Genomic DNA, 17,021 nt, shown 5'->3' with positions numbered 1-17,021 from the left:
CCTTTTTCTAGTAATGTAGGAAAATCATAATGTGAAAAGCCGAGCTGTGTGATGTCCGCAGCTGAATGGATGTTCATATACATATATAGATATTTTTTTTTAATCCTTGTAAATCTGAACTTCCCACACATTATGATCATTAAATCCTTCAAATAATTCACAGCCACCCAAAAATCATGTCATCACTGGAATTCGGTTAACCCTCAAATCCTTTGTAAATCTCATTGAAGCGCTCACTTTTAATCCACCCTTATGTGACTTCGACAAAGTAGATTAACATATCTAATGTTCCTAAAATTCTGACTCCTGTTTTTATTTCTCCACCAGTGAGGTCATCCTCGCTAACATGGACGTGGGCCTTGCTGGTACTTGGGAGTGTTTAGTGATGAGTTCCCGTGGCAACAGTTCTCGGCAGATGGAGCTGGTTGTCCTTGAGATGTCTGCGCCGTACTGCCCTTCTGACCGACTCACTAACAACAAGGGAGAGTTCAGGTGAGTCACCTCGTGACTCTTCTGTCTTCATCATAACGGTTTTGTTTAGGATGGTTCCTCACACCAAGAATAGAATTAAAAAAAAAAAGGAAAAAATCAATCAAGGGCCACAGGTTTCAAGGACAGCTACGTTTCCATCTTGGGTTGTAAGAGTTTTGGTGTGTAGCATTTCTTTCTTTTTTGTCCATAGCTGGAGTCAAATTGTGACCCTTGGGTTCCAAAGCACGAGTCCTCACAGATGACTCTCGGCAACCTTTATTTCCAGGCAGGGTCTCTGAGATATTTGTACAACGTGTGTTTCAATTCCAGAATGCATTGGAATAATATTTTTTTGCTTCAATGAGTTCCATGGCCTTTGCCGCTTTTATATTTTTGCCTTCCATAACTGAAAAGTATGCTCTATTGGCTTGAAGTCAGATCACTGACATAGTCAGTGAAAAGAAAAAATCACTTTCTTTACCTTGATAAAGTGCTGTGGCAATTGAATATTAGCAGAACATTTCACCATATCTACCTCAAAATTCATCTTGTTAAGGTATCATATTCTTAGACAAGTCAAAGATGATTTCATCTGACTTCACCACATTTGAAACTTTATCCATCCATTATCTGATTCCCACAAGGGACTCGGGCGTCCTGGAGCCTATCCCAGCTTTACAGATGTTTTCTGGATTCAACGCTAATTAAATGCAGACTAATCTTACGTTTGACCTGGTGGGTCGCAGGTGGGTAGTAGCCATTTCCTGGCGTTTATCATTAATTTCCTAATAAGGTGCTCTAAAAGTATCGTGTGTTCGTGTGTGTGTATACAAAGGTTACGTTTAAACAGTATGCTTTCCTAATTGTTTTTTGCTATCAATGAATTGGGCCATGACTGAGCCACAATGGGAAAATGCAGGTTGGACAACAGTGCCAAGCAATATAGAGCATAAATGAGCAATGTGCTATTTTCACTCTCATATTGATACAAAGATGAAGTCCCACACGTATCTTGTGTGTGACCTTTACGTCACTGCTATGAATCTGGGAGGATTTGTTCCTTTTGCTCTTTTCCCAGGGGAACAAAAAAAAATGACACACTGCGATTCTATTACCAGTAAAGCTCACCACATCCTTGCTGTCATCCTCGCCCTCCTCCGCTGCATAAGCATACACATTCAGCCTCTCTTGGCGGACTGGCTTAATGAGCTGGAAAACGAGCCCCCCTTTTTTTTTAGTTTGGGACCATTTGAATTCCATTTATTACCAGGTAGTGGGAGCCAGAGCAGAGGCATGCTTGGGCAACCTGAGAGCAGTTGACTAGTTGTCCTTATGGCTGCCACTCAACAATGGATGAAGCTGTGCACTTCCTGACATGTTTTGATTCTGTCCCAGGAGATGAACTTTCAGTGCTGGCTGGCGCCAGGCAGAAGGAAGCCAGCTGCTCAGGTTTGTTGAGTGAGGTTGTTGCCAGATAGGGACAGCTCCCTGTCCACCATTGGTTCCGGGAAACTCCATCTCTTCACGTTGAATCAAAGCACGCGGTACTTCCTGTAGATGCTGTGGAGACGGAGTGGGTTCAATTTCCGTTCCAGTGTGGTGTAGTGGTTCGCTCACCTGACTTGCATTCATTTCCACTCTGTGTGAATTTGAGTGTCCGTGCTTTAGCAGTGTGATGACAGATCCCAGCTACCCTGAACCGGATAATCCATATCGAACATGGTTGAATGAACTTTCCGATGGGAGGAACCAAAAGTTCTCTCCTGTCTTTTATTAAATAAATAATTTTGGATAATGTAATGATATTGTACTCGCAGATGGCCAAAGACTCTCGCGGGCATCTTGGCTTTTTTACCTTGCGCTCCTGCCACCTTTGGTTCTGCGCCTCACCCTTCGGGCAACGCTCCGGTGCCCTCCAGCCATAAGGACAAGAAGGCATGGCGGCGCTGTGACCGGACCGGACGGTGGGATGAAGAGGATTACACTCAGTGCCCTTATGCCAGTGAACTCACACGTGTGCTACATGAGCTCACCCAGGTATCGATAAAAAGTGGCACGCACCATCACTAATAGTTGAAAAAAAAAAAAAAACAACAACTCAGAATGTCAAGGTAGTCATGTTTTTCAAAATATGCTCCATCTTCCGACAGATTACCGTCAACACCAGCAATGCTCAGCCTTTGGGCCAGCAATTAGTGGCCTTCACCAGCAGGGCGGCTCACTTCACTGATGTCATGGACGTCATATTTGTTACACACCTAGTTGAGAGACTGACCAGGCTGGTAAAGAAACGCAAGGAAGTAAGTGTGAACAGAAAAAACACCATTGTCCTTGTGACATGGTGCGAGTGAACAAAATAGTTGGGATCCCGCCAAGTTTCGTCTGCAAAATGTGTGTGTTTCAGCTCTTTCTGCAGATGTTAAATAGTACGTATGTCTCTGATTGGTGATCATTGATGAGATGACTGCACAATTTTTGTGAGCTTTTGAAGTCCAGTATAATGTATGTGTTTTTTGTCAACTGCTTTTCTTCTCCATGCTTTTTCCAAACTTCAAAAAGCACTTCAACCCTAAACTGTCTTCAAGCAGGGATTTGTCATTTTGGCAGCTTTGCAAGCTCATACAACCACAACAATGTATTTTATTTTGAGGCATGATTGAGTGAATAGAAAAAAGATATTCAGGGGGAGAAAGCTGGGACTTGCTAAAAAGTCACTCCAAATGGGTATTTGTAACCTTCATTGAGCGCAGGAATGAAGTTGTTGCATTCTCCATTTCCTCTCTGAATGACAATCACGCTAGAAGAAAGACGCTAGTTTTGCTTCAAGTGAACTTATCTTTTGTCCGAAGGCAATCAGAGACCCCAAATCGCATCGAATGTCAGGTAGTGCCGAGCTGAATTCCCGCGTGTCCAATTAGCCCTAACGGGGCACCGGGGAAAATCTATTTGAAGTATTAGACGAGGCAGCGGAGGCCACACATATTCATCTAATGAGAAATCGTCAAATGAAGCAACAATGAGAAGTACAGTGAGTAAACAGCAAGGTGCCATCCCAGGGAAGCAATTACTCCCCTTCGGAGCTACTAATCTAAATTAAATATCTCTACAATGAATGAAGCCACAATTCCTCCCTTTGCAATTGTGATCCCAAATTGTTGACCTGATTGATGTGCATGATCTATCAGCTGCCTTGTCTCTAAGCTTATGTATCATTTTGCATACGCATTGATTTGAATGCATGTCTCCTTTATATCTCCGCAGCTGGGAGACTATATTTCAGAGATAGCCAGCAACATGATGCTGGTAGAGGAGCACATCCTGTGGATGGCCCAGAACGAAGCGAGAGCATGCACTCGGATTGTTCAGTGTGTGGAGCGCATTGCGGACCTGGCACTGACTGGAGACAATCGGGCCATTTCCAAGGTGAGAAATATTCAATCAACACGGAATGATGACAAGTGAAACACTTTGTTTGACCTTAAGGAATCAAATGATGCAGGTTTCATGTAATTCTGACCTCTTTTCTGGGTACTGTGACCCTTTCAACAGGGTAATAAAGGATATATTTTGATAGAAGGGTGAGTGGAATTGAAACACGTTCTCCTCTCCTTGCCTATTGACATTGCTACGTCTTTCGGCAGGTCTCGGCAAACATCGCACTGGAGGCTTTTCTGATACGTCCCACCAACTTTCTCGGTCTGTCTTGCACGGCACTCCAACGGCCTCCGCTGTCTACCACGCCGGAAAGCCACGCCCCCAAGTACAAGGATACGAGACGAGAACACGATGCCATGGGCGAATCGTTCCTCAACTTCAAATGTGACACGATAAATCGAAGCTCAGCGGCCAGTCAGCTCAGCATGGTAATGTTTGAAAATGTGCTCTTGCTATATTTGCTCACAAAATTCTCCCTCGTGTCAGGAAAGCCTAGAAAAAAAATGCATGCTGATTATTTTATTTCAAAAACAATGTGATATATTTGTTACAGTTCAGTCTTTGGGGTGGCTTGTTTATTTTTGTGAGGCAGAAATAACGCCGACTCTCTTTTTAGCTTTTACATGACACAACAAATCAGCTTGCGGTCAGGTTGGGGGACAGGTGACACGGATGGGACTTGGTAGATGGCTGTTTTTTGGGTACGGCCTTGTGTAGCTGTCACTTTAAATCTGCTCAATCTTGATGACACCGTCCTTTTGCCATTCCATGTCATCTCAGCAGGCAATATCTTAACCAGCAGAGATGGAAAAAATTGCAGAACAGCAAATTGTTTGGTAATTCAATCATTTGTGTGAGAGTAGATGGTGTTAGTGTGCTGGTCTGCCAAGACAGAGTCAGTGGCCATGTTTGTGCGACTGAGCTTATTCCACTTTTCTAATCTTGTCTGCTGAGACTGTCATGTCTGCGCTTTGGCAGCAGCTTAAGTACTCGACTAGGTTTTACCTCAGGGCTGTTTGTGCAACGGTCTGCGCATGTTCATGCAGGCTTATATGTTACACTCGGTGAGGACAATGCAACACTAAATAATGATTCCCAATGTGCCCTCTTTAATGTTTCCAGATGGACTTTAAAATAGGAGGCTGAGAAATAATCTCCAAGAGGTGACTATAAAGAGGAATTGAGGTGCTAATTAAATGTTCCTCAATCTGCAAAGCTTTTGTCTCTCGGGAGACACAATGATTGGATTAATGGCGTTTGAAATAAATGGCATTCATTTTCACTAAAACTTCATCTAATGAATTGCCTACATTTTCAATTATGATGGTATACTTGAAGTGATCCTGGTTGACTCAGGTAGTCACATTTTATTTCTTAGTCAATCAGAAGATGGATGCTGTTCATACACAAAGCATTTCCAAACTCTTTCAGATTCCGGCAAGTCGGGTGATAATTAAATGAAATTATAATGAAAGGTGATAATACGCGAGTCGAAACAAAGGAACACTTGTGCCACTTGTGGTTTAAAGTCCAATAAATACATATAAAGTACCAGTCTATACACTTCTACTCCACGTAAGCTGAGTTCTAATATATTTCCCTAATAAGTCATTAGAATTATGAAGAAGTAATTCTCCTACTAATTCAATGACTTCTTGGGGGAATAATAATTAGTATCTTTAGCAAATTACATTACTGAAAGTAATTTGCTCAACACTGGGGAGACCTGGTGCAAATGACTTACTTCCCAGTATAGCTGCTATTTATCAAATGGTGTGCTTTTTTTTTTCATCAATTGGTAGTGTGCATATTTCTCCAGGTTAATAGTAGAAATTCACCCAATGTGGACGTGCTAACCAGTCGACCACCCGTGAAAGTTAATCAAATGTAAATTTCATATGTTTATTTGAATGGAAATGGCAGGATGGAAAAGTGAGCCCGATATCAAATTGAATACCTGTCTCAGCCATTTTTACCGAAGGAAAATGAAACACGCGGCTCGAACGTGCCTAGCCCAGTCAGTCATCTGCACGGAGTCATCCTCGAAGCTCATTAGCCGTTTCTTCATTGCTTAAGATAAATATATTGCACGGCATGAGAAATTTTCACTCGAATAAACACGTCTTCACCTCAGTTCACAATGCCCCGGGCAAAGTTAGGGCCATTTCACTTCATTCACTTTCTTTGGATTCCGTTTTTGCATGCACTGATAGCCAGGTAATTGCATTTTGAGCAAATTGCATAGCAAGTTATTCCTGAGGTGGAACAAAGGCATGTGTCTTTATAGTCCTTGCAGCAAATAGAGCATACGAGTGCTTTTGCCTTAACCGTACAGAGCTGGGGTGCATAATTACTCCTATCATATCACCGGTGTACAGTGAAAAATAGAACAATGTCTGCACATTTGTATTCACTAGTTTGCAACACCATGGATCCTTTTGAATGTACACATTCATTGACTAGATCGGTTGTGTTGTGTTGTGTTAATTTTGCTGCAGGCTATGATCTAGTTATGGTTTCACGCATATATTGTAGAAAACTACAATTGTATTTGGAATACAATAAAGGACGACGATGGGGTGTCGAAACTCTGTTGGCGAGAAGCAGGAACGCTATCTCGTCAAAGGTCTGATGTCTCTGCCGCAGATAAAAATCTTGTACAAGGGTACACCAACATTTTTGCTTGCCCACAGTTTTGGCTTTGATCCAATTGAGCCAAATCGGCTTCATCATCAGCCATGTTTGTTCACCGGGCACATCCAATTTGTCAGTTCAGTAATAAGCGCACGTTTGCTTCTTGTTTTGTAGATGGACTTAGCCTAATTTCATTCCAGCTCTGCTCTGATATCGCTTGGCCAGCCAATGTGGAATAGCTTCGTTTTGGGGCTAGAAACTGACTACATTTCATATTGATAGGATTTAAAAGCAACAGAGCAATATTGTTTTTTATTTTTAAGCCTGCTTAAGGATTTCTGTTTTGAATCTGGACAGCTATTCTCAGTGGAAGCCACTGAATTTGAATTGTTCTCAGAGTTTGCAGCTCAGCTCATTCTCTTTGGCTCCATAAACATCTCAAAGTGCACTAGCAGTTTTTCTACTAGTGTCCTTGTATATTTAAATGGCTTTTATCAAACAGTCAATAACAAGACCTTGCTTTGGACGATGCGCATTGGCCTCGGTGGCTACCACTCGATGTACTAAAGAAGTTTGAAAAAAAAAAAAACACCGTGGTCTTCCATGAGGCGCCTATCTTTGAATACACATAGTGCGGCCACGACGTTTGTAGCCACTTGCAATGTGATAAACAGTACACGTCTCAGAAGTATTAGTTGAAAAACATTATTTATTGCGGTTGTGGTTTGCCGTTGTGTTGAACTGCACTGCCTCGTCATGATAAATGATAAAACCCTTTCCAAATGGCTTTTTTCTTCTAACTGGCTTGAATATAAAATGGCACAGCAGTGGCAGTAGACAAAACGTGAAAAGAATATTTACTCCGCTAGAAAGGCTTTTTTTCTGCTAAGGGTGTGATCTCTGCATGAGATGCATTTATTTGTATCTGGGGTGCATCAATGAATGCCATCTAGTCATACAAAGTAGCTGCACTCCTTTAACTCTTCAATCAGCCCTAATACCCCGTTGAACAACATGCTGTGAATGCTTCGCAGATGGATCAGAAATGGTCTGATGATGGATGATGTGACCTTGAGCAATGTGTTTTTCACTTTTCCCTTACTACTCATCGAAAATCAAAGTGCACTGACGACAGACTAACCGTTTTTGTAATCCTGTGATCAATTTGAGGTTAATTCACGAACTGGACAAAAATGAGCTCTTAGTTACGCTTCCCGCTCAGTAAATATACATATTTTTTTCAATGATTTTTATTTATAAATCCGCTGCCATCCTAAAAAACAATAGATGTCATTGATTAATAATGATTGGAATATTTCCAGGTTCTACCTTACTCCCAGTGGTCCTCCCTCTACAACTAAATTGACTTTTGTTTGGAAATGATCTCAAACGAATTAGTCCGTACATAGCAATTGTGTCTATTTTCCAAGTCAGTTGGCACCATTTTTGACCTGCTTTGCAGATTGTATGGTTCATGGAAGGTAAGAATTTAGAAGAATATTTACTACTTAAGACCTCTCCTTTCCTCACCATTGACAGGTAATTAGTAGAAGCCTGTAGGCTGAGCAAGTAGTGCGTCCTCCCTCTCCACACCTCTTTCTCTTCAGACAGCCTTTCTCTGCTCCACAGAGCTTCACTGCCTTTTAATTGCAGCATGTGGGTGTGTTTATGTACTTATTTTTCCACTTGAGGGCTGGTGGTACTAGATGTACTTTTTTTGGGGCATTATGGTGTGTGTGATGTGCGTATGCATCAGCTGGCCTCCAGGTGAAGTTTCTATCTGGGGACACTGTTGCAGCAGAATTGAGCCAGCAGCTGCCGCACAGTAAACACAGGCATCTGAAACAACCAAATATGACCCAGTTTATCTCCATTCAGTAAACATGCCGCTTTATGAATATGAATGTTTAATGTGCTGGTAATTTGACTCTAATTGGAATATGTTAGGACCCAATGTGCACAGTTATCTCAGAAGAAAAGTAGGATTAGTAACTTGTGCATTTACATATTGACCCGAGAGCGTGTGTGCGCTAAGATCACAGATGATGACGTTGTTTTGATTTGACAAGCTAGACACAAGCTAGAGTTCATTACATGGGTGTTAAACTGCACTCAAATGCCTGATTAAAACGGCACTGGGTGTTAAGAGTATTAGTCACTTCATCTGAATAAAAAGGGAGTTGGCTGCAAGTGCATGTATTCATGCTTGTAAATGTATTCGGAACGTACATCTGCCATTATGCAGGGGTGGGCCCCTTAACATAATTCATATCAATCATGTTCGGGACAAAGACTTACTTCAACTGTTTCTGAACAAGGAGGTGACAAAAAAAAAAAAACTGACAAAGAAAAGATTATTTGGTGGTGGCCTGTGACAAAAGAGGGGCAAGAGGCAGACAGGTGGATATATCTAGCAGCTAGAGCTAGAAAATGTTCAGACTAAGTGCCTGATTTATGAATAGTAGGCATGAAATTCCATGTGCATTGTCACAGAATGCGCATAAAAGTGGGTGGAATAGTGATGGTGACAGCCTCTTTTCAAAAAAGTGCTTTACGTTGCCTTGAAACATTTAGGAAGGCACTACATGTGCAAAGAAAACTGCAAATGTTCCCATAAAACACACGTCATACAATTAAAGGTGCATATTCTAGAAATGGATAGTGGCTTTTTTTCAAATGACCCAACACCTTTTACATACTGTCCCTTTAAAGATACAGAATCAAGTGTCACATTTTTTAATTGCATATACAGAGTCCTCGCCAGATTAACTGACAATCAGAGGTTTGTGCGAGCAATGGAGTTTGTGGCCACTTTAGCACGTGCAAGCCTTTAGCAAATCCCATCTGACGCTGAGAACAAGATGATACTGTGTGTCGAGTAATGAGGAAGACAAATAGTTCCATCAATGACTCAAAGCCAGAAGGCTCAAGGGACGGCCGGACGGACAGCTGTCTGTTACCATGAGTGAGTGACAAAGATACATTTCCCTTGGCGGAGGAGTAGGGACGTTTTGTCCATCTATTTCCCCGTATAGACTAATGTGCAGGACATGCTGAACCTTTTGTTTAAATCTCATCATTTACTCCAATTGCCTGGGATCACTCATGTTCGACTCTTTTAACGAAGCCTGCGTTCATTTGCTGCTGTTTGTCCTCATTTTGTTCTTACTCAGTTGTACATTCATTTATCATAGAAAGTACTTTGTCAAACTATCCGAGATAATCAGACACGAGCCTCCCTTTGTCCTGTATAGTCTGTTGCCTTTGTGTGTGTGCGTGTGTACAAGAGGAATTCACCCAATTATTTTTTGTATGACTTTAGCCACTACCATTTTCCTATGCCCACTTATTAGGCCCATATTTGCACCAGAATCCACTCTGACTTCTGAACAAAAAATCGGTCATTTCTCTATTTAGCTCGCCTTCATGGTTATGTCCACAGTGTGGTTGAATATAAAGACTCAAATGTGTGCCATTGAAGGATCTCCGTGGAACAAGAATACTCCAGGCCAGTCTTTCGTAACCTTTTATCCAATACATGATACGATAACGCGTTATGATAAGACATCATTTACAAGCTGCAGAAATGTTCAAGTGACTGCTGCAAGCACATGTTTCACATGCAATTGATAAAAACAGGAACATTGACAATGTTCATGTGTGTCCAACACAGCCACAGCAACAATATATATGACTCCCATCTTTTACAACAGTTGAACATGTCCTTTGTTTAATCCAGTAGTATTCATGTCATGTCATTAATTTTGTCACCATTGATGACATAGCGCTGATATATTTTCAGCGGCGCTACTATGGGATGGCATTCATCATCTGGCTGTGTTGGCATCACTAATAACCAGACTTTATGAATGCACTTAACTGTTCCCACAAATTGATCAAAGGCTCTTTTGACATCTGGAAAACGCATGTCTTTTGTATTCAGGAGATGAACAGTGTACACACAGAGAATATCATAAATGAGCAGACATGGGATAAAATGATGAAGCTCATCATCTCGTGCTATTCTTCCTTGGCAGAGAGGCTGAAAGTTTCTTCTCGTGACTCGGCCGGGCAATTTGATCATCCTTGTCCAGCTTCAACTTCAACCTTTTGGCTAGGACTACAAATCATAGTCATTTCTAGTCCTCCTTAGTGTCATCTTGCCAAGGCAGAAGGAGAAGATGCAGCAGCGGGGAGTCCTTGAAATTCATCTGCTCCCTCTTGTGTATAGCAAGCGGTTTACATATGCTCACGCTCTGATGAACTCTATGGGAGGTAACTACGTACACTAACATTAAATGGAATGGAATGTTGCCTATCGCTAAAGCTGGTTGTGACCGCTATAACGTTTCATGCTTAAGCTTAAGTTTTGGTGAGCTTGAGGTCACCCACTGACTGTCTGTCAAGTTTCAAAGCACACACAAACAATTGTTCGCACTCACACCTATGGAGAATTTGTCGTCCTAATTGTTGGACCCCGTATTTTTAGCTACAGTCTTTTATAAAGTGAGCTCAATAAAATGTCTGGAAGCATACTTAATGGCTTTATAACATTTTAATTAGCTTTTGCTCAAATTTACAGTCCTGCTATTGTTGCAAAATTGATTTCCTCCTATTTATGTCCCCCTAAGGACATTTGTTATACAATTATTACATTTTCAATACAAGTATTATCTGATGTTATGATGGCACAATTGGGAGCTCAACTGTTCTCAACGATAACGACTCGTGGCGTCTTCGTTGAATGGCTTCTTTCATACTTCTAGATTCAGACGGATGCCGCTTTGCGCCGATAACTCCCTTTTTATTGCCCACTGTCTAGATGTTATCCATTACATTTTCAGAAACTAGATTTCAGACTGCTGTGTCAAGCAATGCTAGATGACTGGAACTACAATGGAAAAAAATCACAATCATGTACATATGCTGGCCAAATACTGAAATAAGGACCCTCTGATTGACACCTGTTTGTTTGTTTTTTTTCCCACTGAATTAATGACTTCCCTATTTGAACTCCATGCTGCATTAAACACAGCTCTTGCAGTTAATTATTCATGTTCCTCGCAGTCAGGAGCATGCACACACTTGTGCCTTTAAGTTAACATACCCTGGCAGAATTTGAAAGATGAGTTGAGGAAAACACGAGTGAGCACGGAAAAACATTTAGTTTGAATCAGATTCCAATTTCAACTTCAAGGCATTTAAGAACAACAAACAAAGTGGTGCTGAAGAAAAAAAGAGAGAGTATCCATTCAACTACCATTAATGCTGTTTTGCCCCAATCAGTTCTGATTGAGAAATTTGCTGGACTCCTATTAGTAAATTATTTTCTATGCCATACATTATTTCATTTCAACCAAAAATGGTGATACAGCTGGCTGACTTTTCTCAAATGCTTTAAATAAGCTAATTCTCAGTCTTTGAGGTAACAAAGACACGCAGATATCTTTGTTCTTCAAGTTTGAACCTGAATGTTGAATTGAAAAGATGCCCCACTCCTACCAGAAAACCTAATGATTATGCATGGCGTCCGTTTGTCTACCTGCTGTTTCTATTCAAGCCTCTTTCAGTGGCGTTAAAATGTGTAACAATTTCCCCAGCTGTGTAATCCATTGTGGCACAGCGCTGTGTTCTCCTGAAGAGCGTAAGCAACTCCCAGCCTGGCTAATCCATACTGGAGCTCTTGACACAGTGGTCTGTCTATGCATGGAATCCAAGTGGAATCCTAAAGAGGAGGGGATCATCTGTTGCTATTGCCAGCAGCTCGGCTCATCTTGTTAGTGGACTCACTCTGCATTCAAACTGCCTCCAGCTTTTCTTTTCTTTTTCTTTTTTCCTATGATGACATAAGATAGCTGGCTACTGTAACGTCAGTTCAGCCAGGCAGGCAAATTTTGAGTGTATTTGCTGTTTGCCGATGATATTTTGGTGGCCAATGAGACAATTTGGGTATTATTTGATGCCCAATAGGTTTGTGACTGATGTTTTTAAGGTTTGTTGAATCCATCCCTGCCTTAGTTTTTGCTAATATTAATGCTTAACTAACTGAATAAAATGCTGTTATCGTATGTCTACAAAAAAACGACATGACTGCGTAGCCTCCGTATCTCGATTCATCAGGAATCAGACACATTATGGTCCAGCAGCACTGAGAATAAAAGGGGTCTCGACAGACTAAAAGTCCTATTTGATACAAGGTAACAGACGGCATGTTATCATAAGGCCGTGTTGTAATCACCCTTGAGATAAGTCGTCAAATACTTTCCATTGATGTTGTTTTAACTTGCTGGTGCGTGGAGTCTATCCCTCCCTACCTTTAGTCCATGGCGAATGTTTATCCATGAATTAAACTCCAATTTGTACTCACTAGACTGAATCCCCAATGAATTCCATTGAGTTGAATGATTGTTTTCTAGTCTGAGGAGTCAATCCCTTGCTCTTGTTGTTTGCTGTAGCACTGTGCCTGCCCTTGATGAGGAAAATGGAATTTCCATTTGATTAATGTGGGAGTAACCGTGTGCACGAGCGACACGATGAGAATATCGAGCCCATCGCAACTCGGGAAATGTTAGGGATAAGTCACCGTATCCTCTCCATTGTAGCGTCTAAAATGGTGGCTTGGTGTGTGGAAAAGCACCATCCTTTTCCCCAACTTGTTTTATGCATGTGCCGAGGTGGCAACAAAAATGGAGTTGTGGAGGAGCGTGAAGTGTTGATTAAGAATTTATAAAGTGACAAGTAAGGGTAGATGGGCTCCATGTCACAGAGAACACTAAACAAAACAATCCAGTGCCAAACATGGCGCCAAAGCTCTCCTTTGAGCACATGAATAATGAAGCAGAAGAAAAGACGACATTCTGTTGTTGCACCACAGTAGTAATAAGCAATGAATTCAACAAGAGGTAAACATAAGCATCAGAAGCACAAAGCCTAAGTGGCATTTCTATACTCGCTCATGGTCAAGATGTTGCAGTCAAATGAAAACAAACAACTTTTAAATATCATTGATTTGATCTATGTTAAGAATATGGCATTCAGCTATGACTCTTTTACCATTCATTTAGAGTTTACAAGTCATAATGACACTACGGTATGCTTTAAATACGGTTGGAATAAGTCGGCTCTGCTCCCCAGAAGGAATCCCCTCCCCTCTGTTGTAATCTGTCTTGACTGGGGAAAAGAAAAGAAATCTTGTTTCTGGAGATACCATTTCTGTGAAAGAGCTTGAAAGATCCATAGATTCCCATTGTCCTCAAGAACACACCATGCTGCAATTTCTCTTGTCATCCAGTATCTAAAATTGGAATCCGTTTCAGCAGGTCTATCTATATCTGGCATGATATCGCATCTACTTTAGTTTTGCATCTTCAGTAGCCTAGATCATGTCTCGATACTGGCTCCAGATTATGATGTCGCTCGGGGCCCGAGGCGATTCTCTGTGTTTACCTAATGCAAAGTCGGCCTTTACATTTGCACACAATACATGATGCGCTCATAATCAAGCGTGCTTTTCACTGCTGTCCATCTATCTGTTGCAGGCAAGTGAATGTTTTTGATGCAGCACAAGCCTTTGACGTAACAGTCTGAGTCTGAGTCAGAGGAGCTGCAGCACAGCTCTGTCCATACAAAGCAAATAGCCCAAATTCTTGATTTGTGCTATCCTCGCGTCACTCACCTATTTGTCACGGTCACGCTGTCTTTGACCACGTCTCGGCTGATGAGACTTCCTGCGACGACAACAAAAATTATGCAAATCTCCCATTCTGCTCTGCAGCAATTCTGCTGGTCAGGGCTCCAGCTGTTCTGCTTGTTCTCAAGCTGTGCTGCTCTTTTCCATCCATCCATCCATCCATCCATGGCGTAACAAAATGAATACAATTCTCAAACGGGCACAACGAGGCTTGCGTCGGCACTGAAATCTGAAGGATACGGCAGTTTATACGCTTGTGTGTGACAGGTGTTAGAGGGTTAAGGAACTCTTGCTGGAGCTCAGGAAAACAATGTGTCGTCTACACGGGGAGTTGCGTCTGCAGCTTCTATCGCACTCGCCGCCTTGTAAATCTTTTTGATGCATCATGTAGAAAGAGATGCAAAGACAAGTACACAAGATAAGATTGCTTGGGGTCAGCTGACAGAGGTTCGCGGCTCTAAGAGGCTCCTCTTTGTGTGCCTTCCCAGCACCAAAGAGGCTCAGTTCCTCCTCAGCACGTTTCCAAATTTTACTACTCAGTGTAGACCACCGACTTAAGATGTTTGGAAAAAATAGAGCCAAGATGTTATCTCTTTTGTATCGTTCCGTGTGGTAGGATGAGAGTCAATAGCCTTTAGCCAATCAGTCAATGCGGCTATAAGGCGGATTGAAATGCAAATTTGTTTCATGAACAAAAAAACATTCATGCATGTCCAGAGGTTTTAGGACTTCATTTTGCCAATTTTTACATTTTTCTTTTGGGACATTTTTTTTTTAATACACCCAATTTCATTTTATTTACCCATTTTTTATTTATTTTTTTCAAAACCTATCGACATCCCTAAGTCGTTTAGTCTTCAACTAGACGAACATAGATATTTTTGGAATGTGGGAGAAGGCCGGTTTCTCTGCAAAAATCATACAGTGGCACGCGATATCCTCACAGGAAGGCTGGAGGCAAGATCTAAACCCTGAACCTCGAAGAAGTGAGGCAGTGTTGCTTGCAACTAACTCGGTGCTGCCACATTTCTGTCATCCATCATCAAAAGTGTTAATAGTCACAAATCATAAGTCATCCTTACATGTAGATGCAATGAAATACATGTTCATGTCACCTCCATGGTGACATGCGTGTATTTCTCTCAAAACCACTCAGTGTCACCGGTTTTCTTTTCTTTTTTTGGGGGAGGGGGGGGGGGGCAACATGTGAAAAGAAGATCAAGTCAGACCAGTTGTCTCTTTAAATCAAACGGCAGTGCTGATGTGCCCTCAAGCTGAAATGGTAAGAACCATTTCCACCTCTGCGGCAGGGAGTCTGACCAAATAGGCACGCTTCAAAAGGGATTCTCACTGCCTTTTGGTCTCTTGTGTTTATGGTTTCTTCCATAGAGGATAACAAAGCCATTTGTCTTTATTTCTTTTTTATGTGAGTTGGGTTTTTTTTTTTTTTTTCCCCTGCACGTGTCCTTTGGCAAATTGGATGACTTAATGTGAATGTTTTGCGTTGAATCCGCAGAACTCCGTGGCAGTCGCCTCCATCCATTTACCTCTGGCTGCTCCGCACACCTCCTCCTCTGCCTTGCAATCTGTTGATAACTCCACTTGCAGGCTGCAGTTCATCGTTTTCCGCAATGGCAAACTCTTCCCGTGCACGGGGAATTCGTCCAATCTCGCGGACGATGGGAAGCGCAGGAGCGTGTCAACACCAGTTGCTTTCACCAAATTAGGTAAGAGGAAATGCATTTGACCATGTATCGTGCCGCTCGGTATGTCAATGCTGTCTTGTTATGGCGTCACATTTTCGCCTTCCAAATAAATACTACGCCACATGTGTCTTGGACTTGTTTATTTTGCACCACTGGATTGCACTTTGGAAACAGCATCATGCGTGTGTTTGTATGCATGCATGCGACGATCACTCTTTTATATATATATATATCTATATAACTCGTGCACTGATCGACTTTTAGGTTTTCTATACTGAATACATTTCCCCCCTCTCTTTTTTTTTCTTTTCATTTTTGTTTTCCCGCAGATGGCTGCAGCCTGGGGAGCGCCGTGCACTCCGTCACTATTGCACTCAGGCACTTCGCACTGGGGGTAGAGCCCACCGCAGCCTATTGGGACTTTGACCTGCTGGATGGACATGGTGGTTGGAGGGCAGAGGGCTGCCACATAACAGGCTCCGGTGGAAACACGACCACCATTCACTGCACCCATCTTAATAACTTTGCCGTGCTCATGGTGAGTAGTCTATGAGATAGATGGCAGTGTCATTCTTGTTAGCACCCTCCCCCCCACTTCCAGCCTGTTATGGGTCGAAAACATCGTTTCCCAATAAAGGATAGCTGGAGTCACGTGTTGTGAAAGCTTTGATGAAGAGGGCATTTAAAAGCTCCCTTTCTTGGTGTATTTCTTCGCAGATTAGTCAAATGCGTGGATTATTTTTGGGGGAATATTCCGCGTAGTCGACATGCGCAAAATGCTGTTAATATTTCCAAAATAAGGAATATCTTTGGGGGGAAAAAAGCCTATTTTTAAGGGCTCCTTTTTTCCCCCTCCCATAAAGAGAATAAGAATAGAAGCGATGGTCTGAGAGGGAAGGAAGGAAGGAGCGAGCGAGCGAGCGAGCGAGCGCCTGTCTTGTCAGGAGCTATTCGCCTTGGAGCGCAAGTGGTGTTTTAATTGGTCGCAACCATCGCGCCGAGAGAAAATGTTGGACTATGAAGCCTAGCATGGCTCATTTGTGCCGCTCAAGTTGATGTGGACGCCGGCGAGATGCCTCCTCCAG

The 17,021-nt window shown here is 42.1% G+C and overlaps 1 protein-coding gene across 3 annotated transcripts in view; it reads left to right on the top strand.

Annotated features, from left to right (window-relative positions):
* adgra1b (adhesion G protein-coupled receptor A1b) overlaps positions 1-17,021 on the top strand; it is a 64,625-nt gene that overhangs the window by 20,983 nt on the left and 26,621 nt on the right. For 2 of the 3 annotated variants that reach the window (XM_085921954.1, XM_085921956.1), the window contains 7 exons: positions 328-492; positions 2,289-2,508; positions 2,622-2,771; positions 3,733-3,894; positions 4,113-4,334; positions 15,747-15,957; positions 16,266-16,474. In XM_085921954.1, the coding sequence (XP_085778080.1) occupies positions 328-492; positions 2,289-2,508; positions 2,622-2,771; positions 3,733-3,894; positions 4,113-4,334; positions 15,747-15,957; positions 16,266-16,474 (1,339 nt within the window). The remainder of the gene's footprint in view (positions 1-327; positions 493-2,288; positions 2,509-2,621; positions 2,772-3,732; positions 3,895-4,112; positions 4,335-15,746; positions 15,958-16,265; positions 16,475-17,021) is intronic. The other variant, XM_085921955.1, reaches the window with a different exon arrangement.

Source organism: Syngnathus leptorhynchus, chromosome 10 (genome assembly GCF_054491065.1).
Source record: "Syngnathus leptorhynchus isolate UIUO chromosome 10, UIUO_Slep, whole genome shotgun sequence".
NCBI classification, from domain to species: domain Eukaryota; kingdom Metazoa; phylum Chordata; class Actinopteri; order Syngnathiformes; family Syngnathidae; genus Syngnathus; species Syngnathus leptorhynchus.
The sequence above is the reverse complement of the archived record's forward strand: the minus strand, read 5'-3'. Positions and strand labels throughout refer to the sequence as shown.